Source organism: Palaemon carinicauda, chromosome 38 (genome assembly GCF_036898095.1).
Source record: "Palaemon carinicauda isolate YSFRI2023 chromosome 38, ASM3689809v2, whole genome shotgun sequence".
Lineage (NCBI taxonomy): Eukaryota > Metazoa > Arthropoda > Malacostraca > Decapoda > Palaemonidae > Palaemon > Palaemon carinicauda.
Genome location: NC_090762.1, coordinates 30,701,340 through 30,729,088, shown reverse-complemented (window position 1 = coordinate 30,729,088; position 27,749 = coordinate 30,701,340). Strand labels below are relative to the sequence as shown.

Here is a 27,749-nt window from a genome sequence, read left to right as displayed (position 1 = left end):
GAGGATGCCTGTAGAGATGCGTAAGTGTTCAGGGGTGGGGTGCCAACCAAGATCTGTGGTATCTTCATGAGCAGTAGGGTCACAGACCCTCATCAGTAATTTCCACTCCTGCTTCCAGACCTCCCCGTGATGAGTTTCTGGCATGGTCATCCTCCCATTGGGAGAAGTATGGCAAAAAGTCTAAATGGGATTCTTCAGCCTCAGGGCCATCCTCAAGGTCGAAAAAGGTCCGACTTCCTACTTCCATCCCCAGTACTCTACCCTGTCAGTCTTCTTCATTGGTTTACTCTGTAGGCCGATTAGATAAGAGTGGTGACCCTTTAATCTTAGGGCAAGCCTCGGGGAAAGGGAGTCATTCCATTTCCCCTAGTGAAACAAGTGGTCCTCCTCCTCAGGGGACCCTTTTACCTCTTTTCAGGTTGATGATGCCTTATAACCGTTGTGGCCATCCTTTGGACTTCAGGGTTTTCATTCCTAAGAGTGGCCCTTTCTTTGAGACAACAGCAGGAGCAGCTTGTAGTCCCTAACCCCTGCTACTGAGGATGTCGGCTCTTCTGTGTCTTTAAAATAGCTTGCCACTGTCTCCTGACTGCCTTCAGAGATTTTTGAGGGAGACTTCTAAGCAAGAGCCTGACCCTTGCCACTGTCAAAAGAGTTCTTCTTCAGAGCACACTAGCTCCCAGGAGCATGATCGCAGGATTACCAAACAACCTCTGCCAGATTCTCCATTTTCGGAGGAGGATCATAAATGCCCCTCACGTAGGCGAGCCCCTTCATCTCCACCTCAACAGAGGTCTTCAGGATCTTCCAGAGACAACGCCTCATCCTGACTTATCCCAACCAGACGAGCTTCTCCATAACGCACCTCTCCTGGACGCGCCTCATACTAATGCATTTCACCCAAATGAGCTTCTCCATCTCGCACTTCTCCCAGACGCAATTCTCCATCACGCGTCTTACCCCGAAGCACTTCTTCACATGCCTCAATGAAACTTGCTTCATCTCGACACAATTCACCATCAGCAGGACCCAAGATCCCCGATACAGAGGAAAGCAAGTTTGATCCAACCTTCCTTCAAGTCCTTTGATGTATTTAGAAGGAAGTTACAATTGACCACCTTTGTTGGGCATCTGGCAGCTGTGGGCCTCATCTGGAGCTCCCATGGTCAATCTTGTCCACAGAAGATTTGGACAAGGTGGATGTTGAGGTATGTGCGAAGAAGGATTCCTTGGGGGGCATTCACAAGACAAAAGTGGTAGCCACTCTGATACCAGGTGGAACAGCAAAAGGTTTAGCAACATCCCCTATATCATTTTCAGCATCAGAAGCATTGAGCATCAAAGCCACAGCTATGGAAACCTTTCAAGCGGTGTCCTGGATAGACCACTGGTTAGGATCCGTCAGCTACCTAGCTAACACAGAAGACTAGTCTGACGTGGACAAGAGACCAACCCTAAAGGACATTGTGCTCACAGGTGCCACAGCAGTAGAATTCCTGACACACCAGGCAGCCAACTAATGGGCTAATTGAATCCTTAACCGATGAGATGCCGTGACTGCCAAGTTTCACAAACGTATTGGTCGCTGAGAGGTCTTAAACCTCTGGAATGCCTCCCTGAAGGGTTCTATCATTTTCCCAGCAGATAAGGTATAAGGTACGACTGAAAGGTGTGGAGGAAAGACAGTCAGGACTCCCTACTGCATCAAGTGGTTTCCTTCTGGCAACTGCAGTTTGCATCCATCTTGGGTCTGGCTAGGGTTGCAACTCTGTCAGCTCAACCCTATAAAACAGCTCAAAGAAGCAATCCTTGCCCTCCTACAATGATCCTGAAGTGAAGAAAGAACCAGCCTTTTTTGGCTCACCAAGGCCATGGATGATCCAGAGGCAGAGGAAAAGATCGAGGTTGAGGATTCTGTTGGGGAGGGGGGGGCAATCCTCCCATGATGTCACTAGTGGGAGGATGCCTGTAGGCTAGATGGAGTGGAAAAGTTGGTGGTATCACGTGACAGAAAGAATGGCGGGTGTCCTTGGATCAAGGTACCTTCTCCCATTAATCATCTCTCCCCCTCCCCTAATGGTTATTACACCACCATCAACATCATCATCCTATCGCCAGGGATCAGCAAAGGATCTGGCCCCTTTGCGCAGAAGTCCAGGCTATGCTGGAGAAGGTTAATGGCAGCTCCTCAGGGTTCTTCAGTCCGCTCTTTCTTGTAGACAGGGCGTCTGGGGGCTAGAGATCAGTCATTAACCTCTCAGCCCTGAACAGGTTTGCTCTGCAAACTCTGTTCAAGATGGAGACAGCAGCCACCGTCAGGCACACAATCAGGACTTTGGACTTCATAGTGACAATCGACTTGAAGGACGCATATTTCCAGATCTTGATCGATCCTTCCAGGAAGTACAGTACCTTCGCATAGTAGTAGTCGGCAAAATGTACCAATTAAAGGTACTTTGCTTCAGGCATCCCATTGCACTATTATTATTATTATCATTATTATCATTATTATTATTATTATTATTATTATTATTATTATTATTATTACTGGATAAGCTACAACCCTATTTGGGAAAGTGAGATGCTAAAGCCCAAGGGCTCCAACAAAAAAAAAATGGGCCAGTGAGGAAAGGAAATAAGGAAATAAATAAACGATATGAGAAGTAATGAACAATTAAAATAAAATATTTTAAAAATACTAACAATATTAAAACAGATATTTCATATATAGACTGTAAACAGACTTATGTCAGCCTGCTCAACATAAAAACATTTGTTAGAAGTTTGAACCTTTGAAGTTCTACCGATTCAACTACCCGATTAGGAAGATCGTTCCACAACTTGGTCACAGCTGGAATAAAACTTCTAGAGTACTGTGTAGTATTGAGTCTTATGATGAAGAAGGCCTGACTATTAGAATCAACTGCATGTCTAGTATTACGAACAGGAGGGAACTGTTCGGGAAGATCTGAATGTAAAGGATGGTCAGAAATATAAAAAATCTTATGTAACATGGATAATGAAGTAATTGAACGACGATGCCAGAGATTAATATCTATATCAGGAATAAGAAATTTAATAGACCGTAAGTTCCTATTGAACAAATTAAGATGAGAATCAGCAGCTGAAGACCAGACGGGAGAACAATACTCAAAACAAGGTAGAATGAAAGCATTAAAACACTTCTTCAGAATAGATTGAGCACCGAAAATCTTAAGAGAATTTCTCAATAAGCCAATTTTTTGTGAAATTGAAGAAGTCACAGAACTAATTTGTTTCTCAAAGGTAAATTTGCTATAGAGATTAACACCTAAAATTTTAGGAGTCATACAAATTTAAAGAAACATAATCAATGCTGAGATTAGGAGTCATACAAATTTAAAAAAACATAATCAATGCTGAGATCCGAATGTTGAGGACCCACTATCCTTGACCTACTTACAATCATACTTTTAGTTTTGTTAAGATTAAACTTCATACCCCATAAATTGCACCATGATATAATCTTAGCTAGATCTCTATTAATGGATTCAGCAACCAAAGATCTACGTAGATTCAGGAGATGGAATTGATGCAAAGAAATTAGCATCATCTGCATTGGCAACAAGCTTGTTTTCTAGGCCAATGCACATGTCATATGTATAAAGTAAAAAAAGTAAAGGGCCAAGAACACTACCCTGAGGAACACCAGATACCACATTCCTATGCTCACTATAGTGTACATCATCAACAACTCTTTGCAATCTATTACTTCAAAATTCAATAATGATGCTAAGAAACGACCTACCCACTCCCAACTGTTTGAGTTTGAAAACAAGGGCCTCATGATTAACACGGTCAAAGGCAGTACAAAAATCAGGGCCAATCATACGAACTTCCTGACCACAATCAAGGGGTTTCTGTACAGCATTGGAGATTGTAAGAAGGGCATCACATGCTCCAAGGCCTTTACCAAAACCAAATTGCAAACTAGGGAACAGATGATTACCTTCAGCAAACCTATTAAGATGTTTTGCCAGAAGACGTTCAAAAACTTTAGATAATATGGGAGTTATGGAAATTGGGCAGTAATCAGTTGGACTTGAGCTACCACAAACACATTTATATAGTGGAGTAACATTACCAATTATCCAACAAGTGCTAAAAGCTCCTCTCCTTGCTAACTTGTGAAAAATAACAGATAACTTTGGAGCTAACAATCTACAGTCTTTATAAAAAACAAAGGAAAAATCCCATTTGGGTCTACACCTCCATAAGCATCAAGATCCATCAAGAGGACTTTAATTTCACAAGATCGAAAAGCTAAATTAGTTAGTTTAGACTCTGGAAAACAGGAATGAGGAAGTTCGAGTTTCTTATTACTCTGCTTGCTGTCAAACACATCAGCCAAAAGGGTTGCCTTTTCCTTTGGACAGTGAGTGACAGAGTCATCTGGTTTAAGTAAAGGAGGAACTGTTGCATCTTCACCAAAGAGTGCAGATTTAAGGGTAGTCCACCACTTGTGCTCTTGAGTTGTACCAGAAAGGGTTTCTTTTATGGTTAAATTGTATTTCTTTTCAGTTGAAGCATAAACTCTGAGCAAAAGCTCTAAGCTGAGTATAGTTATTCCAAGTCAAATCTGATGTTACCCTTCCAAAAATGATAAGCCTCCTGCTTCTCCAAATAAGAACATCTACAATCATCATTGAACTATGGTTCGTCCTTCACTCGGTACCTTAGCACACGAGAAGGGATACACCTATCAATTATGTTGACTAGATTCTCATTTAAAGGGACAACAGGATCAACACTACTATGGAATTGTGACTAATTTAAGCCCAAAAGATCATGAAAAATCCCATTTCAGTCTGCTTGAGATTTCATATAAATCGTACATGAGTATGATACATGAGACAGGCTGCCCAGTCTTCACTACACATGAAATCAAGGCATGATCATATGTCCCAACTGGAGAACCAACCTTACTTGTTATAATGCCAGGAGAGTCGGTGTATACAAGGTCCAAGCAGTTACCAGACTTGTGAGTAGTTTCACTTATGATTTACTCACAGCCTGATTCGGACGCAAAGTCTAAAGTTCTTAAGCCATGCCGATCAGTTGGAGAAATAGTAATAAAGAGTTCAGATGAGTGTCTCATATTAGCAACTAAAGTTTCTGAGCACACAAGAATAATACTGTCTGGATGCAACTGTAAGGTATTGAATATTTGTATGAAGATCACAAAAATTGTAATACAGTAGATGACATGGAAGAAATATAGAACGTATTGGTTCCAGATTTTGCTCCATGTCTCCAGATAGCGTAAGAATTAATGGTAATAAAAAAGATACATCATACTTAAAAAGTAAGCTAACAAGAATGATAACAAAAACTATATACAGAAATATAAATAAAGTGATTGATCAAACCCATAGACTATAGAAAAAAATCGGAAAAAATGGTCAACATGGAGGAGCCGATACACCATACAAGGCTAAATACCCTCCAGGATAGCCACTTCAATTGAAGGGAGGACAGTAAGGATGGTTTCGAAAAGAAAAAGAATCTGATAAGGAAAAGACAACCACTTGATATACCACCAGGCATCCATGGCCTTTCTATTAAGCCTGCTCAATACACGATTTCAAAAGAACAAGAGGAAAAAGAAAATGAGAGAATAGTGTGCCCGAGTTTACCCTCAAGCAAGAGAACTCTAACCCAAGACAGTGGAAGACCATGATACAGAGGCTATGGCACTACCCAAGACTAGAGAACAATGGTTTGATTTTGGAGTGTCCTTCTCCTAGAAAAGCTGCTTACCATAGCTAAAGAGTCTCTTCTACCCTTACCAAGAGGAAAGTAGCCACTGAACAATTACAGTACAGTAATTAACCCCTCGAGCAAAGAAGAAGTGTTTGGTGATTTGATGGTTGACAGGTGTATGAGGAAAGACGAGAATGTGTAAAAAATAGGCCAGACTATTCGGTGTATGCGTAGACCAGTCAAAGGATCCAATAACTCTAGCGGTAGTATCTCAACAGGTGGCTGGTTTTGAGTATTCCAAAATAAGTTTCCAGTCAGTTGGTTGAATTGGGACTTCCTCCCAGCTAAGGGTGAGTATCCTATGTAAAGGACGTGGGTTTGTATCCGTCTAGGAGCAAGTGACATGTTTGGAGTAATTTGTATTTTCACTAACAATACAAACCTTAGTCCTTTACTCATACTGTACTTCCATGCCATCACCATCCCCCTAGAAAAGTCCCACCTGCTAGGAAAGTGGTTTGTCAGTGAACTAGCAGTGGGGGTTTCTTCCCTGCTGCTGGCCGGTGATTACCAGCTGGTCATTGACACCTCGTTATAATTTTTAATTGCCTTATTCCAGCTTTGCTGTTATCATTCTCCTATGTAAAGGACCCGGGTTTGTATGGTTAGGAAAAATACATACTTCCAAATTTGTCATATATACATTATATGTACACATATATAAATTGACACAAAATGTAAATAAACTTTTAGGCTTTATGTATAGATTTTATATCACTTTTTCTAAAAAATTTCCTATCAAGCAAATATGCTAAATAACCTTATATGGCATTTGAAAAGGTACAGTGAACAAATGTTTAAATCTTAGTTGTGCATTGTTTTATTGTATTTATTATTTCTAATGTAAATATGTACAGTATTGGGAATGCTATCATGCCAATTATAAATTTCTATAAAACAGAAACTTAATTTTCTCTAAAGAATTAGTCTTAGAAATGCCCAGAAAATGGATGAATCCTATTTATCTTAAACTCTGTGATAATATTGCAAGGTACAGTATAACCCAGCTAATGATTTTATCAAACACATGCAGTATCAGTAGATTTATGACTTACACCTGTGCTGGTACCTGACAGCAGCTATTGCATGGCATAGGTGATTTTGCATGCAGATAGTTTCTCAGGTTGGGATATTATATGTTTTTGAGCTGCTGCAATTTGATTTTCATTAAATTCATCCTCATGGGACTTGCATGGCTCCCAAAAAACCTTATGTTCTTGATGTAAGATTTTAGGAATTGGAGTAACTTGATAAATTATATGCAGTATTAATACAGTATCACAAATAACATGTAACAGTATAGTACTGGTATGCTTACAAGAAATATTTTGTTGGGCTGGGCTTCGCTTTGGAAATTTTTGTTTTTACATTTTATATCATCTTATAAGAATAACTTTAAGGGCATTGGCTTTGTACTGGCTTGGACGGGAAGCTAAATACAGTATTGTGCTAGGAGAGTGGAGTTTACACTTTGATTCTAGCATTTATAGAATATATTCCTCCCCCTTTTACCATGTGAACTTTTTCTGCAAAGAATATTTGTCTCTACTGAAACATATTTTCTTCCTGCAATATTACTGTACAAAAAGTCAAATGACCAGATGAAAATAAAAAAATTCAGTAGAAGTTCACTCTAAGACCACAAGTATAGTAGAATAGGATTGCAAAAGTGTGCATGAGAAATGTCTATCGAAAACCAATCGTTCTTCCTTAATGTCCCTAGCACTATCTAATGTGATTCCATTGAAAACTTGGTGAGAGCCCATAGTACTATTGAGGGTGTTTTCATTGAGAACTGTAAATCTTTATAGAATCTCCATTGAGAACTGTAAATCTTTATAGAATCTCCATTGAGAACTGTAAATCTTTATAGATATAGAATCTCCATTGAAAACTATAAATTGTCATGGAATCTCCATTGAGAACTATAGAATCTTTATTGAAAACTGTAAATATTCATAGAATCTTCATAGAGAACTATAAATCTTTATAGAATCTTCGTTGAGAACTGTAATGCTTTTTATAATTTCCGTTGAGAACTTTAAATCTTAATAGAATCTCCATTAAGAACTATAAATCTTTATAGAATCTCCATTGAAAACTATAGATTCTCCATTGAGAGCTGTAAATCTTTATAGAATCTTCATTGAGAACTGTAAATCTTTATACAATTTCCATTGAGAACTATAAATCTTTATAGAATCTCCATAAGAACTATAAATCTTTATAGAGTCTCTATTGAGAACTGTAAATCTTTATAGAATTGAAATATCTACAACCAGAGTCTAGCCTCCAAACACTTTGGGGACTATGTGAAATCTGTTCTTAAAAACTTGAAGATGGATTCCAATTCTTGTTTACAATATATGGGCCTTTGCTGAATTGTTTAGATAACTGGGCAAAGGTGTTGATTTCTTGGACTATAGGGACAATTGGAGGACAGGAAGATTCAATAGCTATCTTTGACCACAGACAGCACCCATAGCACAGCAAGAGATGCAGGCTTTTCCATACCTGATAAAAAAGGAAAAGCTTCCTCGTACAGGGACCTGTAGGGAAAGACCATCATAGTGGTCTCCTATAAGGTCAAGTCCTGTTGGCGTTCCATCTGGAATGCATGTTACAGTAAAATTCTAATGGGTTACCCCTGTTATGAGCCAAATTGCTTGGAGGAGAAATATAAAGGTTTTCACAAATGAAGCAGAAATATAATGGATTTGACAAAGGAAAAACCTACTTTTAGGTAGTTACTGTGTGGTCTTCAAGGACTTTCTAGTAAATGGCTAGAACAGAGAATCCAATACAACATGAAATACCTGAGAAATATTGTTCTTCTGGTGTAGTGTCAGTGTTCCAATGTGCAAGGCACAGACTTCAGATGACCAATTTGTAAGTTTTATCTAAAATAGTAAGGTAACTATTTCAAGATCAAGGTTCTGATGACCTGTGCACTTCTCTTCTATGAGAGCCACTATGAAGAAGAGAATTTCAAGTATAATCAACAGTTTATTTTCAAGGAACATTTCTTTAGTCAATTATCTAAAAATTACACTATTTAGATATTTTCTTTTGTTTACGTCAACTATGGGTTCAAGAGAATTAACTGAGAAAAAGGTTATACTATTGAATGTTTTATAGGTCACAAATTGTTTTGAGGACAAAAAGATTTTGAAACTTAACGGGAGCTAAATGAAAAACTTTCTTTGCCCTTAAGTTTATTAAATCTGTTGATTCTGTCTACTGTATATGAATTTTGTTTTCCTGGCTTAGCATATGCTTTAAAAAGGTAAATAGAGTCTTTCCCTTTTGTTTACTAATAACTGAAAACCTTTGTGCCTGCATTATGCAAAGTTCTCAATTCAGCAGAAGTGGTCTCTAGCACCTACATGAATGTTACTAGGGAAAACTCAAGATGGGCTAGTGGCCAAACCTACTTTAGACCAAGCTCACTATTATCCAAAACGTGATTAAACCATTCAGCTCCCTGTAGTTTTAAAAGAATTATCTAAAAAAAGAATAATTCCTCTTCTACAGGAGCCATGTGACATTTCATGCCATTAATATAGATATGAAGTGATTGACATTGAGCACCTGGTTAAGCATAGGGATATTTAGATTCAGTCCAACAACTCGGTGTCCTATCTCCGAATCATAAAGAGCAAATAAGATCACAGAAATGTGTTATTGCCAGTATGGACTTACAACTCATTTTAGTACAATCTACCCAAATTGCAACTTGAGAAATTACAAAATGTCATAAACAGAGGAACAAGTCTAATAAAAGGTGTCCCACCCCAAGAAAGGATTAATTCTATACAGTACTAATTAAATTACATTGGCTGCCCATTAAAGCTAGAATAGAGTTCAAGATATGTGGAATATCCCATCAAGTTATCAGAACTGAACGTCCAAAATATCTAAGGACATTGTGCAGCCAACTAATTGTATCGACACAAGAATAGTTACAGATTGTTTCAAATTGTTGGAGCCTAGCTGAATGTCTACTGTAGATTCTCGAGCTTTCAAATATGGGGCCCTAAAACTATACAAAAAGTTCCCACTAGATGTCTAAAAGACTAAAGATATTAATGCTTTCATGAAGAAACTGAAGACTTGTTTTCTAAGCTCTGCGTTAAGGCATATTTGACAATTAACGTGGCATATGCTGTGGATACTCTAATTACTTAAGAATGTATATGACAAACAGACTTGTAGGTCCTGTAGGGCGCAAAGTTTCCCTGTGTGATAGAACTAGGAAACAGGCCCATAAAGTAAATAAAGTACTGTACATTGACCCTTTTCTGTCTTTAATTGATAACCAAGCCAATTTTATTGCTATTACCGTAACTGCTTGATTATATCATTACAGTACTGTGGTAGAGGCCTATTGAAAATAAAGACAATGGGAAATTTTAGTGTTAGGGTACATGTTGATATAAAACTTGGTTTCAAGAAAGAAGTATTAATAACATCAGGGGATCTTCATAAAAATTCTGATTATGTTCTGCCTATGACTGCAACTGTTGTACTAAAAATATCTTTCAAGCATCAATATGAAAAGCATAACATATAGAGATAGACATCAGTTGCACTGAAGTGTACAAGTAAATCAAGATAAAAATTATTTAATGAAATTACACTGTTCAGTACAATAACTGCAGAAAAGATGCCAAATTCAATTTTTAGATTTTTTATACTATATCATCAATACCCTTGAAGGAAATTTCAAGATGTTGTATTTTGAATTTTCTGTTTATTTGACCAAATTTTTTTGTCTGACAATCATCTAGATTCTAGACTATAGCCAACAAAAAAATTTGAATACCTAAATTTCAAGAGTTGAAACCAATTTTACTATGCTGTACAGGATAGGTACTAGCCTTGCCTTTGCCCTTAACCAGTTCTAGTCACTTTACCAATATTGTATACTGTATTAGTATTTTCCTTCTCTTAGTGCAACACACTTTTAGTAGATCTGAAAGTTTTAAAAATTATCCATTTAGCCATAAAACTGTAAGATGTTTGACTTGTACATTTTTAGCCAATTTCAATAATGTTTTCCCACCTGTCTATCCTTATAAAAATTTTCCTTAACCAGTTTTAATCATCCATGTATGTGTATGGAAATTAATTATTCTGGTTAAACTACATAATAGTAAAAATGTATATGTTACTCCCTAATTCTTTAGACAAGAACATAGTGAATTTAGAATCCATGGTCCCTATCTACTTATTAAACTGGAATGCAGTGTATCTTAAAACCTATTTTAATAATTATAATGTACAGTTGTATTTGTTGAAGATCAAACTACAAGGAAAAACTCATTGGTAATTGCATCCTTCTTTCCTAGAATTGATTAAATTACAGCACTACAAAAAATGATCACAATATCATACAATCAGTTAAGAGAAAAAATGAAGTCCAAGTGCAATATTAGACCACTTTTGTTCTTCCTTGTTCAAAAATTGAAGAGAGTTATATGCAGTTATTTTTTTTTCCATCTACATTTTCCTATGCACTTATTTCAGGTATAACACTCAGACTATAATACCTGATTTATGGCTTTGTAGATAAGCTTTTCTGTGAGTGTACATTTTTCCAGGCTGCATCATAATGAGAGGTAATTTGCATTCACTGTAGGTAATGAGGGACTGAAATTTGAAGACTTTAGGTGACAATGCACTTAATAACTGCATGTTGCAAATTTTTAATATTTTGATTTTATTACATAGCTGTTTTTTCCTCTGATACTATTTTAATTTTGCCTTTTATAAACTTTTAATTTTCTGTAGCAGGGCTAAAACTTTAAATCATTTAGTTGATTGTTTTATTTTGTTTTATTTTTTTCAGTTTCATGTGAAGACCCATACATGAGCCGTTTGCAGCAGTACTTTACAGGTACTGTATATGGAATGAAAATTAATTCTGTCTACTGTATAATTGCTATTAATCTGTGGACAGTATAAATGCTACTCCTAGTTACACTGAAAAGGATATTAGAAAATTAAAAATATCTCATGTACCTTTACATGAAAAATATATGTAATCTTTTATTGTATGCTTTTATGTAATTATGGGGGAATTTACATTATTAGATCATCAATACTATACCAACAGCAACTGGTGAAAATATCTTTAGTAGAGAAATGTAGCTTCTTTGGTATTATGGAAAGTTATTGCCTATGGAGTAAATTAAGTACAATAGCTTGTTCCTTTGGTGGCTCATAATGTTGTACCTCTGATCAATTTGACAAATTGATTTTTAGACTCAAAGTTATATTTCTTTCAGTTTAATGTGAAAATATTTCCCTTTGGTCTTTATTACCCTTGGTTGGCACCTGCTTTTCATTCTGACCATGTTAAGATACATACTTCATTACATATAGCATTACAGTAAATATAAGTAGCAGTAAAGTCATACTATGGGATCAGTTCTAATAACATCCAATGCTTCCATTAGGTTGTATTAGCTGTAACCATCATGATTAATGCTTAATTCCTGTATTTTTCATATTATCCAAAGTTCTTTAACCATAAATTGGAAAAAATCTGAATACTTATGCTGAAAGTAATCATGTGTTCCCGAGTTAGCGGTTTGGCTTTCGCAAGGGCTTTGGTCCTTGTGATGTTCTTACAATTTTCAGGGTTTCTAGAAATTAAGAGTATGTGATTGGTCTTCACCAGTGCTGCTTTTGATTATGTTTTATTATCATTACTATTATTACCAATCAAGCTGCAACCCTAGTTGAAAATGAAGGGTGCTACTAGCCCAAGAGCTCCAACAGAGAAAACAGCCCAGTGTTAAAAGGAAATAAAGAAAAAACAAATAAACTATTCTATATATGAGAATCAATAAACAGAAATTATAAAATATATTAAGACCAGTCACAAAGTTAAAAAAGATTAAGCATACATAAACTATGAAATGAGACTTATGTCAACTTGTTCAACAGAAAAGCATTTGCAATATGTTTAAATTTCTGAAGTTCCATTGATCAAACCTCCAGATTAGGGAGATCACTCCACAATCTTGTCACAGCCAGAATAAAACTAATAGAATACTGTGTAGTATTGAGCGTTATTATGGAGAATACAAGACAAAATTACAGTAATCCCTTGGCTAATTGGGTGGGGGGTGGTTGCTAAATTACAGGCTCCAACATGATAACTAAAAATACGGAACATTTTTTAAAATTATTTTTATCATTTTTCATATTTCTAAGTTACCTTCATAGATTTAAGCTTTTAAACCCTACCAACATTTTTTATAAATTTGTTATATGCTCTTAAATACTTTTTATGCTAAAAATTACTTTTACTGTAGACATCCTTACATAATTCACTATATATGTTTCCATTTCTTTTATGCACTGGACTGATTCCTCAATTGGGGTCCTTGGGCCTGTAACATTTTGCTTTATCAACTAGTGCTACTGCTTTGATTATTATTATATTAATATTGACAGTAATAATAATAATAATAATAATAATAATAATAATAATAATAATAATAATAATAATAATAATTAATCAATTATACAGAACATAAGAGCAGGATCTTTTTTAGCATTTAATCACAGTTGAGAAGGGCCAGGGTATAGCCTTCCATTAGACTATAGTTTCTTAAAATTTAGTATCAAGTTTCAATTTCTAAATGTCAACCCTCTTACCTAAACCAAATCTCATAATCCGGGGGATTTTATCACTGGAGATAGTTATTCATTTATGGATAGTAAATCCCAGTGTTATCTTGAATATGGCGATACAGAAATTTTGAAATCTATCATATGCTTAAATCGGTCAGCATTAAACTGGCTGGTTGTAATCACAGCCTTTCTTCAGCTAATCATCATGAATTTTTATAAGTTCCAAAAGCTCTGATCCTTTGAAATTCTTTTCTTATATATTACTCTTGGTAATAACCAGAAAATGCCTAGTATAAGAGTACAGTACAATATGTTAAAGCCATGCGTCGCTTGAAGTAACCCATATTCCTTTTCAGAATTCAGATCTCTACGTAAACATGGACAGTACTGTATATTTCGTATGCAACACTGAATAAAGTGTTTGTAGGAAACAGTATGAAAAGCATGTGCTGTATTTTCTCATGAACATCAGTAGGTTCTAAACATTATGATATATTTTACTTTGTATTATTATTCTTAATGCTTTAAATATTTCTCATACGGTTGGCACATGAAAGTTGAGATAAATATGTACTCCCAAAAGATTGATGTTTACTTTTATGGGGATTTTATAATCCAATTAATGGTGATTAATTGCAGTAAAATAGCCAACAGGAAATTATGATTTGGTTTTAAGCTGACTTATCCTATACCTCTCCCAGCTAAAATACTTAAATTACTGATACTACAGTATTTAATTATTCAACATTAATGATATCTGATGACAATTAATCAAACAGTAATATTTAATTAAGTAAAATTAATTATTGATAGCTTCAATAAATTTTCAGAGGAAGCACAAATACTGTATTTAGTAAAATGTAGAATTAAGAATTGAGGTTACACTCAAAATTTAAAACCTGAAGATAATTACAAAATAGACAAAAACTGAAGTGCAAGGTGATAGAAATTGTAATACAAATGTAATACTGTAGGTTTTATATATGTGTTCTTTTACCATACAATTGTCTAGTACTACAGGTGTTCTCAACCACGGGAGGGGGGTTCAGATTTTCAGAGTAGAATTTAGACCATAGATTGGCAAACTCAAAACTGTTAGAATTTTTATTTTTCATGGCCTTTAAGCTTGCGACAGAGCACTATAAAAATACTCTTTTCAATATTAAACTTACCCGATAATCATGTAGCTGTCAACTCCGTTGCCCGACAGAATTCTACGGAAGGGATACGCCAGCGATCGCTATACAAGAGGGGGGTGTACTCACAAGCGCCACCTGTGGCCAGGTACTGCAGTACTTCTTGGTGACACCACTTCAATTTTTCCTCTGTCGTGCTTCCGGCAAGACGTTCATGGATACGCATTATAATTTTGGAGTCTTGTTCACGGTTTTTGGTGAAGTATTGCTCTAAGATTTCAGCTTTCGCTATTCAGGAAGTTTTATTATTAGCTTAGCTAACTTTTGGAATTAATTTGATTAATTATGGTGACGAAGAGAGTATGAACTCTCTTTCACCTTTTAATGGCCGACCCTTCCCTTAGACGGAAGTGTTGGTGTCTAAGAGAGTATAGACTCTCTTTCTTAATTTTGCTTAACAAAAGTTATAGATTTATTTTATATCTCTCCGCCTTTTATAGGCCTCTTCGATTAACTTCCTTTTATTATAAACTTATTAACTTATTTTATATTTGTTTATTTTCGACCTTTCCTAATAGTAGGCGGTCTTTTCTTGGTACCGAAGTTAATTAACATTGAGCCCGTCATTTCGGTTTTACCTGTTAACATATTATGCTATTTTAATGTTTTTGAAAGAATTTCTTTGATAGTCTCGTACTGTTTTCAAAGTTGAACTAACGTTTTGTTTTGTCTCTGCAGTTGTTGACGTTCAGAACGTTCAACTTGCGCTCTATCGTTACGATAGAGAGAGAATTTTCACGGTGTCACGTTGCAGTAAGAGTAACCGTGTCTAGCGTTTTGTTCATTCTTTCTTAACTTAATGGTTTTAATTCTAATAAAGGAACTTTTCATTTTGGGAAATATTTCAGTTTTTTCCTTTAACAATAATATGTTTTAACGATATATATGATTGGGCTCTTCTCTCAGGTTCTAAGTCAAGAGAGAGAGAGAGAGAGAGAGAGATAGAGACGGAGGGAGAAAGAGGAGGATAAACGTTTCGTTCAAGCGAGTAACGTTGTTATCGTTTTTGCTCTTCTCCCTAGTCTCTTTAGGGGAAGAAGGTAAACATTTCTAGAGTTTTTTCTTGTTCTCAAGCTTTATGCGGTGAGAGATTTTAAACGTAGTTTATTTGATCTAGTGTTTAGTCTCTTTCCAGCCACTGAATTATTTATCTTTCATTAGATTTTTCTGTTACATTGTAATTCTGTTTTCGCAATTACTAACTTTTGAGAAAGGATAGAATTGCGTGTTTCAGGTACAAACCACTTAAAGTTTCGAGTTCAGTGAAATAAGTGCAAACAGAAAATCAAAAGTGATAAGTGATTAGCGCAAAGTGTGTCAGTGTTGTGCGTGAGGGTACTTCTGTGCGTGCCAGTCGTCCTCCCAGTCCGGGACCTCTTGCAAGCTCCCAAGCCCAGGGGAGAAGCAATGTCGAAGGGCAAAAGGGTTCGGCAGGCCTTGATCGGCGCACAGAAGTATCCTCGGTGGTTGCGGGCGTGTCTTACAGAGACCGTCACTCCCACCCGCAGACGATTGAGCCCTTATTTTGCTCGTCTGCAGAAGAAATTTCGGGGAGAAAACGCTGGTCTCAGGTCTCAAGACCTCTTAAACGTAAAGTCCAGACCTATGCCAGACGTACGAAGTTAGAGTTCAACAACCCGGATGCAGTCATTGGGTTAGCTCTGACTCTCCTCAGTCATCAGGTGACTGCACACCTCCTAAGAGAGGTAAGGCGATGCCTCAACAGACCTCATCTTCTATTAAGGCTTTGCCTCAACAGACTTTATCGTCTGTTGATCCCAAGACGACTTTGCTGCAGTCCATGCAGTCGCAGCTTGCGGTCTTAATGCGTGAGTTTCAGGCTGAGAAGGTTACACCTCCTCCTGCGAACGCTCCGCCTCTCCGCAGTCCAGTCTGCCAGGCGTACGAAGTTGAGGTTCCTCAGGCTACCTTACCGCGTTCTGAGTTGCCAGTTACCAGCGGTGTGCAGCAACCTCCGCCTCCTCCTGCGAGAGCTCCGCCTCACCGCAGTCCAGTCTGCCAGGCGTACGAAGTTGAGGTTCCTCAGGCTACCTTACCGCGTTCTGAGTTGCCAGTTACCAGCGTTGTGCAGCAACCTTAACCTTCCTTAAGGCAACCTCAGCAATGGGAGCAGGAGTCTTATGCCTTACTTCCTCCGCTTCCGCTTGCGGTTCCACCAGCGAGGCAACAATCTATTGAGGTACGACAACCTCTTCCATCAATGAGGCAGCCACCTCAGCACTCGCTGCAGCGACCTGAACCCTCCTCAAGGCAAGAGTCTCAACTCCTTAGGCTAGCACCTCAGGAACCTCAACTCGCGAGACAAGAACTGCGTTCTGCGCAGCCGCTACCTCAACTCTCGCAGCTCACACCTCAGGAACCTTAACTCGTTCCTCAGGAACCTGCTACTGCGCATCCGCAACCCTTACAGCAAGCGCAACTCTTGAGGCAGCAACCTCATGCTATGAGTCAGCCACTTCAACGCATGCATCTGCCACTTTTTCCTCAACTTGAGCTTCTTCCTATTCAACTTGGGAATATCAAATGACAATAATAACACCTCATTACTTTCATAACTTGCATTTGTAATCATATACATGTATGCCTACACAAACATTATGATAATGGAGGTTATTTGGATTACTTATATAAAAATATATATGTATTCCTTGCAATATATTTTTAACAAATCGCAAAATATGGCAAAAATATCTTCTAAACAAAAATGAATCATGAGTTATGAATGTAAGGTAATATTATGTTGATATTAAACCCCATGCAAGCATGCATGAAGTAATGCAGTGTTGCCAACAGGGCGAGTTTCCCTTTCCTGAGGTGAAGTAGATTATAGTACATTTAGTGTAGCTTAATTCTACGATTATCATGCCGGCTATCAAATTCATCAACAAAACAGTCTAAATCAATTCCCTCGGCACGTGCACTTTCAATGGACGGTAATGCGATATTACTCACTCTAGCACTGGTCATGGAATTTCTGAGAAATGTTACACGCCATGCAACACGCTCTGCTTACCTTACAGCATGCTCTACATACAGCATGCTCTGCATACAGCATGCTCTGCATACAGCATGCTCTGCATACAACATGCTCTGCATACCTTACCGCATGCTTCTCAGTCACACATCTTTGGTTGTTGCCAACTCACTAGACTGTCAAGCAGTTTCATAACGTTGCCTTCTAGTCTGCTGCTTTTGCACCAGTGAAACCCTCACTGAGAGAACTTAGCTTTTCTCGGATATGGTCCCTGTAGATGAGAAAGTGCTTTTCTCCCTCCTTCTGATATTCCCTTGAGGACTCTGTCATTTGGAGAGGAACCTTTAGCTGCGTAGCCTCCTATGGACTTTTATTTAAGCATAACATGCTCCCAGGGAAGGTAATGGTTCCACTTCAGTCGCTAACCCCGTCTGTTACCACACCTGCTCCCATAGACCTTGAGCTTTGTTGCAAGACATGCAGTCCTAGTTTAGTCCTTGTTAGAGGATTTTTTTTGTTTACGGAGTCAGTGTGTCACTGGGAAGACGTTCAACAACCAGCAGAAGTGACTTGTTGTGACGCAGTGCGGCAACCTCAGCAACCCGATAAGGAGTTGTCTGTACGACCCAGACAGTCTAGACAGCTTCGGGTTGTCACTGTACTTCCTCGCTTCCCCATGGTTGACAGTTCACAGACTGTGCAGCAGTACCATGATCTTGTGTCCGGCTCCGTCAGACGACTGGCTTTTAAGAGCTCCCACAAGTCGCTGTCTGGAGATTCTCAGATGGACTATGGATCTGACCAAGGAACTGGGCCTCCTGGTCAATTTTGAGGAGTCTCAGCTCGTCCCATCCCAGACCATTGTCTCCCTGGGTATGGATCTTCAGAGTCGAGCTTTTCGGGCTTTTCCGTCGGCCCCAAGGATCTTCCAAGCCCTAGAATGCATCCAGAGCATGCTGAGAAGGAACCGATGCTCAGTCAGGTAGTGGATGAGTCTAACAGGGACACTTTCATCGCTGGCCCTGTTCATCGTGTTAGGGAGACTCCACCTCCCCCCCTTCAGTATCATCTAGCTGCTCACTGGATAAAGGACATGACGCTAGAGACGGTCTCAGTTCCTGTTTCCGAAGAGAGGAGGTCTTCTCTCGCGTGGTGTAAGAACAGCTTTCTTCTCAAGGAAGTCTATCTTTGGCTGTTCAGAAACCCGACCGCCTTCTCCTCTCGGACGCATCAGACACGGGCTGGGGTGCGACTTTGGACGGACAGGAATGCTCGGGAACATGGAATCAGGAACAAAGGACACTTCACATCAATTGCAAGGAGTTGTTGGCGGTTCTTCTGGCCTTGATAAACTTCAAGTCCCTCCAGCTTAACAAAGTGGTGGAGGTGGACTCTTAACAACACCACAGCCCTGGCTTACATCTTCAAGCAGGGAGGGACTCTTTCGTGAAGTTGTTCTAGATCGCAAGGGACCTCCTCATCTGGTCTAAAGATCGAAAGCTCACGCTGGTAACGAGGTTCATTCAGGGGGGTATGAATGTCATGGCAGATCACCTCAGCCGGAAGGGTCAGGTCATCCCCACAGAGTGGACCCTTCACAAGAATGTTTGCAGCAGACTTTGGGCCCTGTGGGGTCAGCCAACCATAGATCTGTTCGCTACCTCGATAACCTAGAGACTCCTGTTGTATTGTTCTCCGATTCCAGACCCAGCAGCAGTTCACATGGATGCTTTTCTGCTGGATTGGTTCCATCTCGACCTGTATGCATTCCCGCCGTTCAAGATTGTCAACAGGGTACTTCAGAAGTTCTCCTCTCGCAAAGGGACACGGCTGACGTTGGTTGGCTCCGCTCTGGCCCGCGAGAGAATGGTTCTTAGAGGTACTGCAATGGCTGGTCGACATTCCCAGGACTCTTCCTCTAGGAGTGAACCTTCTACGTCTACCTCACGTAAAGAAGGTACACCCAAACCTCCACGCTCTTCGTCTGACTGCCTTCAGACTTTCGAAAGACTCTCAAGAGCTAGGGGCTTTTCGAAGGAGGCAGCCAGAGCGATTGCCAAAGCAAGGAGAACATCCACTCTCAGAATCCATCAGTCTCAAGGGGAAGTCTTCCGTAGCTGGTACAAGACCAATGCAGTTTCCTCAACCAGTACCACTGTAACCCAGATTGCTGACTTCCTGTTATATCTAAGGAGAGTAAGATCCCTTTCAGCTCCTACGATCAAGGGTTACAGAAGTATGTTGGCAGCGGTTTTCCGCCACAGAGGCTTGGATCTTTCCACCAACAAAGATCTACAGGACCTCCCTAGGTCTTTTGAGACCTCAAAGGAACGTCGGTTGTCCACTCCAGGCTGGAATCTAGACGTGGTCCTAAGGTTCCTTATGTCATCAAGATTTGAACCTCTCCAATCAGCCTCTTTTTAGGACCTCACATTAAAAACTCTTTTCCTCGTGTGCTTGACAACAGCTAAAAGAGTAAGTGAGATCCACACCTTCAGCAGGATCATTGTTTTCACATCTGAAACGGCTACATGTTCCTTGCAGCTCGGTTTTTGCTAAACGAGCTTCCTTCACGTCCTTGGCCTAAGTCGTTCGAGATCCCAAGCCTGTCCAACTTGGTGGGGAATGAACTGGAGAGAGTACTTTGCCCAGTTAGAGCTCTTAGGTACTATCTAAAAAGGTCTTAACCTTTACGAGGACAATCAGAAGCCTTATGGTGTGCTATCAAGAAACCTTCTTTTCCAAGTTCTAAGAACTCAGTTTCTTACTATTCAGGCTTCTGATTAGAGAAGCACATTCTCATCTGAAGGAAGATGACCTTGCTTTGCTGAAGGTAAGGACACATGAAGTGAGAGCTGTGGCTACTTCAGTGGCCTTCAAACAGAGCCATTCTCTGCAGAGTGTTATGGATGCAACCTATTGGAGAAGCAATTCAGTGTTCGCATCATTCTATCTCAAAGATGTCCAGTCTCTTTACGAGTACTGCTACACCCTGGGACCATTCGTAGCAACGAATGCAGTAGTAGGCGAGGGCTCAGCCACTACATTCCCATAATCCCATAACCTTTTAACCTTTCTCTCGAATACTTTTTATGGGTTGTACGGTCGGCTAAGAAGCCTTCCACATCCTTGTTGATTTGGCGGGTGGTCAATTCTTTCTTGAGAAGCGCCGAGGTTAAAGGTTGTGATGAGGTCCTTTAGTATGGGTTGCAGCCCTTGATACTTCAGCACCTTAGAGTTGTTCAGCCTCCTAAGAGGAACGCTGCGCTCAGTAAGGAAGACGAACTTATTTAAGGCAGAGTAATGGCTCAAGTCGACTTCCTTAACAGGTACTTGTAATTTCATTGTTATTTTGAATAACTGATAATATGAAATACGGGATACTTAGCTTCTTGATATACATGTACACTGGTTTTCACCCACCTCCCTGGGTGTGAATCAGCTACATGATTATCGGGTAAGTTTAATATTGAAAAATGTTATTTTCATTAGTAAAATAAATTTTTGAATATACTTACCCGATAATCATGATTTAATTGACCCACCCTTCCTCCCCATAGAACCAGTGGACCGAGGAAAAATTGAAGTGGTGTCAACAAGAAGTACTGCAGTACCTGGCCACAGGTGGCGCTTGTGAGTACACCCCCCTCTTGTATAGCGATCGCTGGCGTATCCCTTCCGTAGAATTCTGTCGGGCAACGGAGTTGACAGCTACATGATTATCGGGTAAGTATATTCAAAAATTTATTTTACTAATGAAAATAACATATTTCAAAATTACATTGAAAAAGAAATAATAACAGGATTTTTTTTGGTATTATATGCATATTACTTGTAATGCACTTTTTGGGATATGCAATCTTGAAAGAAGAGGGGGAATATCATTATGGGTTGTGGTGGCCGCTGCGGTAACGTACCAGACTGGTGACTGCCGGACTGGGGTTTGAGTCCCGCTCAAACTTGTTTGTTGCTTTGGTTGCTGCAACCTCATTATCCTTTTGAGCTAAGGATGGAGTGTTTGGGGGAGCCTATGGGTCTATCTGCTGAGTCATCAGCAGCCATTACCTGGCCCTCCCTAGTCCTAGCTTGGGTGGAGAGGGAGGTTGGGCATTGTTCATATGATCATATGTAATATGGTCAGACTCTAGGGCATTGTCCACCTTGATTAGGCAATGTCACTGTCCCTTGCCTCTGTCATTCATGAGCAGCCTTTAAACCTTTAAATATGTGGTGAAATGGGTGCACAGGGAAAAAAAGGTTGAGAACCGCTGCTCCAGTGACTGAACACCAGGTATAAAATTTGGTAGGAAAGAAAGGGAAAGTGATAGCATTTTAGGAAAGAAATAGCAATAAAACTCTTAATACACTAATTTACAAGGAATGATTAAGTTTTTCCATCAACATGATTTTTAAGATAAAATTTATTTCCCTACTTATCCCAGTTTTAAGTGATATTCTCTAAGGAGTACCACATGATTCTTGGGTAAGATTCATGGAAATAATTGAAAATTGTGCCCATTATTCAATCTATTATTTGATCTTGATAGTTAGCATTCATTTAACTTTTTCTCCAAATAAACAAAAATAGTAGAGTACAGTAGTACACACTTCACAATACTGTACAGTACAGTATATGCTTACATACTTGGATACTTCTTTTGCTCCTGAATGATAGTCTTAAAATATGTCTATAGTAACATACTGTATACCAAACTATCCTATTGTAGTATCTGTATTGCATTTGTGTTCATCATAGCTGTTTGTTTAGTTTTGATGAGTTCATATTTTTACTAAGAGTGATGCGTGTTCTTTGGGATATTTTCACTCGTGCGAGTATATAACCTTTCGGAGAAAGCTTTGGTTCATGAACTTATAATAAATGTGTGACCTCATGTATTTGTCTGATAATCATGTTTTGTTTTCATTTTGAGCATGACTAATTTCTACCATGTTGAAATTATTCTTTGTTCAGTATTAGAAATCACATCAGCATTTCAAGACTTAAAAGTTAGATAAAAGCTAGGTAAAATAAGTTGATGTTGAACTTAGAAGTCAAGTCTCTCTACCTTTTAAAGGTACAGTATTTGGCAGCAATATGGTAAATAAGATTGATAAATAATTGTTTCACAGCAAACCCACCACTCATAATATCCACATTTTTCATCTACAAATTCCCCCTAGATACCAAAATCCTTTTAATGAAAACAGCAGTTAGGTGAGCAGCTGTACTCTACCATGACTGGGTACTCTACAATCTGCTGATCAATTTTTGTCTACCACTGCAGAATTCAGTATAAAAGATTACCTTATTTCATTTACTTTCTCCTTTTTCCTAACCATCTCGTATAACTTCCCTCTTGTAGTCAGATGCTAGTGTAATTCCCCTTATACAAATTATCTGCAGCTCTATAGAGCTTCTGTAATTCCTTTGAGAATTTATAATTATTGCTTCCATTTTGTTTGGAGGGAAGAGCAGTGGATAATTTTCCCTCTTTTCTAATTATATTTTGGGTACTGTATTCAAGTGTTTTTTATTTGTAGTTTTTTCTTGTTGCAATTTTTGGTGTTATGAAAACAGTAGTAATTAACGATTGTTAGACAGCTTAGTGTATACTGTGTTCTAATTAGTCTCTACGATTTTCAATATCTTAGGTTTTTCTTTTTATGATTAAATTATTTATAAGAGCTAAAAGTTTTTTGTTGGTTTCTTAAGAAAGTTGGTTATATGGTGCTTTTCAACATTCTGCCATTGTCTGATCTTGGTTTAACACTCAATAGTTTCCAGTCAACCCACTAGCTTTAGTATATTGTACCGCAGCTGCTAATTTTGGACTTACTGGAGGTACTGGCCCAATTTTTATGTTTTGGCAATTCTTTCATTTTTTTTTTACTTTTTAATTCCTCCTGTGAGTTATTGATAACGATTCCCATTGCAAATATCATTGACGATATTTTTTAAGAAGAATGTAGCATCAGCATGTTTGTAAGCTATTTGTCTCAGGAGCAACAGGCCCCTTTTTATTGTTTTAGCGGCGAAAGGCAGTACAGAGTTATTTCACACCCACTTCTCAGATCCTCAGAAACCAATTACACAATTTTTCATGTGTTACAAGCACTTAAGCAATTGCAAGAACAGCTAGTCATGGGTGGATGAGGAACTGAAGTGGCGGCGATCATGGTCTTGGTGCCTTGATGAATCATGGCTTTTGCCATAATTGTATTTGTTATAAACTACTTTTTAGCAATCTTATCTTGTAAATTTAATTTTGTTAAAGGTTTTATTTGGCAATTTTGCATACTTTTGAGTGCCATGCAATTTTGTTTGCTTGAGGCTGATTATGATTTATTTCTTCAACATGTTTATGTTCGTATCTTTTTGGTAACTTTTATGCATTCACACATTATTTTGTGTAATGCAAAAGTGCAAGTGCACTGAAATACTTGGTAATTTTGAAATGTTTATGCATGGTTTTGACAGGGGCCAGCTTGAATTGCGTAGCAGCAGCCAAAACTATGAGTTTCATTCCAGTCTCACATGTACTACCTGTTGTTATTTAGACTCTGCCAAGTGAGATTGGTGTCTTTCCATAGAGCTCTGTTAAAAGGTACTCTAGGTGTTTACAGTACACTTTAGAAGGTTTCTTCAATATTGGAGTCTTCACCATGTTTCTCTCGTTTAATGTTATATTTTCTCCCATAACTTGTAAGATTTTTACCTATACAATGTGACCCGGTACAGTCCCTATCCTATTAATTCTAGTGTCATCCAAGTTTTTCCTTTTACTTCTTCCACTGAAAGTAAGGAAGAGGAAATTCACAAACTTCATTTTAAAGAATCATCATCATCATCATCTCCTCCTACGCCTATTAATGCAAATGGCCTCAATTAGATTTCAAAAGTTGTCTCTATCTTGAGCTTTCATGTCAATATAGTAATGCCTCACAACACAAAATTAATTGGTTCCGTAATGGCTTTCGTAATGTGATTTTTTTGTCTTGAGAGTTGCCTTTTACATGTAAATAGCCTAATTCGTTCCAGACCCTACAAACACACCAGATTAAATTATTATAAAAAGGATACACACCACTAAACAGTATTAAATGTATGACAAGTACTGTATTTGGATCAATCAATAATAAATTAACCGTTGGTAACCTGCAAAAGAAATGTATAATTAGAGCAAACAGTATAAATACAGTAACAAAAATTATTTTGAAACTTTTCTTGAAGAAATATTTCGAATAAAGCTTCTTAGAATTTGAAATCATTTGCTGGTCCAGGGATGAAGGAGAGGGGTAGTGTTCGGTGGAAGAAAGAGAACTTTAATGAAGGAATACTCTGCTACAATATCTTCCTCGAGAACAGGAGGGTGAGCAGGGGCATTGTCCAGCTCCAGCAGGCATTTCATTGAAGGCGCTTCTCTTCCAAATACTTTTTCACAATCGGGCCGAAACAAATATTTACCCACTTAGTGAACAATTGTCTTGTTACCCAGGCTTTTCCATTAGCCCTCCACAACACGTGAAGATTTTCCTTAGTGACTTTATGGGTCTTGAGGGCTCAAGGAGTATTGGAGTGATACACCAGCAGGTGTTTCACCTTACAATCCCCAATGGCATTTGAACAGAGTGCAAGGGTAAGACTGTCCTTCACAGGCTTATGCCCGGGTAGCCTCTTTTCTTCTGCTGTGATGTTTGTTTGACGAGGCTTTTTTTTTTTCCAAAAAAGCTCAGTCTTGTCGCAATTGAAGACTTCCTGAGGACTGTAGCCTTCCTGGACAGTCAACTCGTCGAACGTCTTAACAAAGGCTTTGGCCCCTTTCGTGTCCGAGCTTGCAGCCTCCTCATGACGCACCACCGAATGAATGCCTGAGCGTCTCAAATTTTTCAAACCACCCATGAGAAGCGTTGAACTTGGGGGTGTCTGCTTCGATTTTCCTTCTCCTGCATCGGCTTCGGCCTGAACATGCACAAGATCATCGAAAATGGTGCTGGGTTTCTGGGAGATTATCGCTTCGGTGATACAGTACTGTCTCCAGCAATTTCTTTGTCCTTAATCCAGATAAGTAGCAGTCTCTCCATCTCATCATGAACGTGGCTCCTCTTTCTGGAGAAAACAGTGCTGCTGCCTTGATAGCTTCCTTCTGCTTTAGGATCGTTCCTATCGTAGACGAATTTCGGCGATCACACGTAACCATGTTCCAGCCTCGTATTTCTTGATTGTTTTCATCTTCATCTCCATGGAAAGCATCTTCCTCTTCTTTGTCTGGACCTCAGCAAGTTTCTTGGGACCCATGCCTAATAATGTAACGTAATATCACACATGATACAGTACAATTGTTACAAAAGCGAAATCACAAACACTAAGTCAATGCGTATGATACCGCAGGCGAAATGAAAAGACATAGGAACACCAATGCGTAGATGCATGATGGGATACAGTGCAGTAGATGCTGACCAATAGGAGAGCCGGATCTTATTGTGGTAACTATCATTTGAGTAGGGAGATAACCAATGGGAGCGCGGGGGGTTGGTAGTGAGCTTACGGGTTGGCGGTAAGCGAATTCTAAAATCAGTGTCGGACACGTTCAAGCTCTTTCATTGTTCAAAACATTTTTCGTGATGCGAGTCGTAAAATTCTTTGCATCTCATTTTGCAGTGAAAATTTTGTAAGCAGATTCTTTGACGGTACAGTACTTCTTCATTCATCATCTCCTACTTCATGTTTCATAGTCATCAGCCATGTAGGCCTGGATCTTCCAGCTCTTCTAGTGCCTTGTGGAGCCCAGTTGAAAGTTTAGTGAACTAATCTCTTTTGGGGAGTGCAAAGACCATGCCCGAACCATCTCCATCTACCCCTCATCATGATCTCATCCACATATGGCACTCGAGTAATCTCTCTTATAGTTTCATTTCTAATCCTGTCCTGCCATTTAGCTTTCAATATTCTTCTCGGGACTTTGTTCTAAAATCTACAAAATCTGTTGAATATTGTTTCATTGTTATACCATGACTCATGTCCATACAGTAACACCAATCTCATGATCATTATGATTTTTTTTTTATTAAAGATGGGAGATATTATGATGCCTATGTTTCTTCATTTAAAATGCAATCAAAGGAATCCATGGCTGTCACCTGAGATGACGAATTATTTGTCTATACCTGACAGCTATTCTTGGGATAGTCAAAGTAAAAATTCATTAAAGTAAGCCATCCTGTGGCATTCTTAAGGAACGATAGTAGAAGGTGTGCCATTACATAACTAGTTCCACAAACTTTTCACTGGATTTCTCTAATGAGAGGTGTATTGATGACAAAACCCATGTGACCAGCAGGAACCCTGACACATACTGTACTTTAATTTCTTAAAATCTTAACCACAAAAACTAATTGTAAATATAGATAAAATCTGAAAGATCTAAGTACTGAAATACCTTACCACTAAACTTGCAAACAACAAATAATCCAAACATCATTAAATAAGAAAAGGAAAATACTGGAAAATTTACTTATTTATTTAGCAAAGTTAGCAGTATCCTCTCAGATAAGACAGAATAATTATACACATGAAATTGTTTCTAGCTAATTATTATTCAGGATCGTGTTGTAAATTCTGCAGCTGGTGATGAAAATACTGTATTTACTTGGCCAAAATATCATTAATTCTTCATCATAGTAATGTGAAAAGGAAGGAAACTTGATGAATTAGACAAATTTAGATGAATTAGATTAAATTAATTAAATACTTTAGGAAGTCAACAAAGATTGGTGGAATTCTCTGAACTATGTTCAGTACTGTAGTTCTGATACAAAAAAAAATGATTTAATAATGGAACTTGCTGCATCAAAACAATTCCTATTAGATACCTGATTGACCACAAATGAAATCTTGCCAGAATCCTAAAAGGAATGTAACAGCATCAGAGCGCAAAACAAATTTTTATTCTGGCCTATTAGAAACGTCCCTGTTTGGCGTTCTGCTGGACGAGAGATTGAGTCCCGCTCAAACTAAAGTTTCCTGTAGTGCCTGCAACCTCATCATCCTTATGAGCCAAGGATGAGAGATTTGGGGAGCCTATAGATTTATCTGCTGAGTCCTCAAAAGC

General features: G+C 38.5%; 1 protein-coding gene across 4 annotated transcripts in view; it reads left to right on the top strand.

Moving 5' to 3' along the window:
• The window catches only part of LOC137630519 (stomatin-like protein 1), a 122,533-nt gene that overhangs the window by 48,232 nt on the left and 46,552 nt on the right, over positions 1-27,749 (top strand). For 2 of the 4 annotated variants that reach the window (XM_068362032.1, XM_068362030.1), the window contains exon 7: positions 11,654-11,701. The exons of the other annotated variants lie outside the window; for them this stretch is intronic. In XM_068362032.1, the coding sequence (XP_068218133.1) occupies positions 11,654-11,701 (48 nt within the window). The remainder of the gene's footprint in view (positions 1-11,653; positions 11,702-27,749) is intronic. 4 annotated transcript variants of the gene reach the window in all.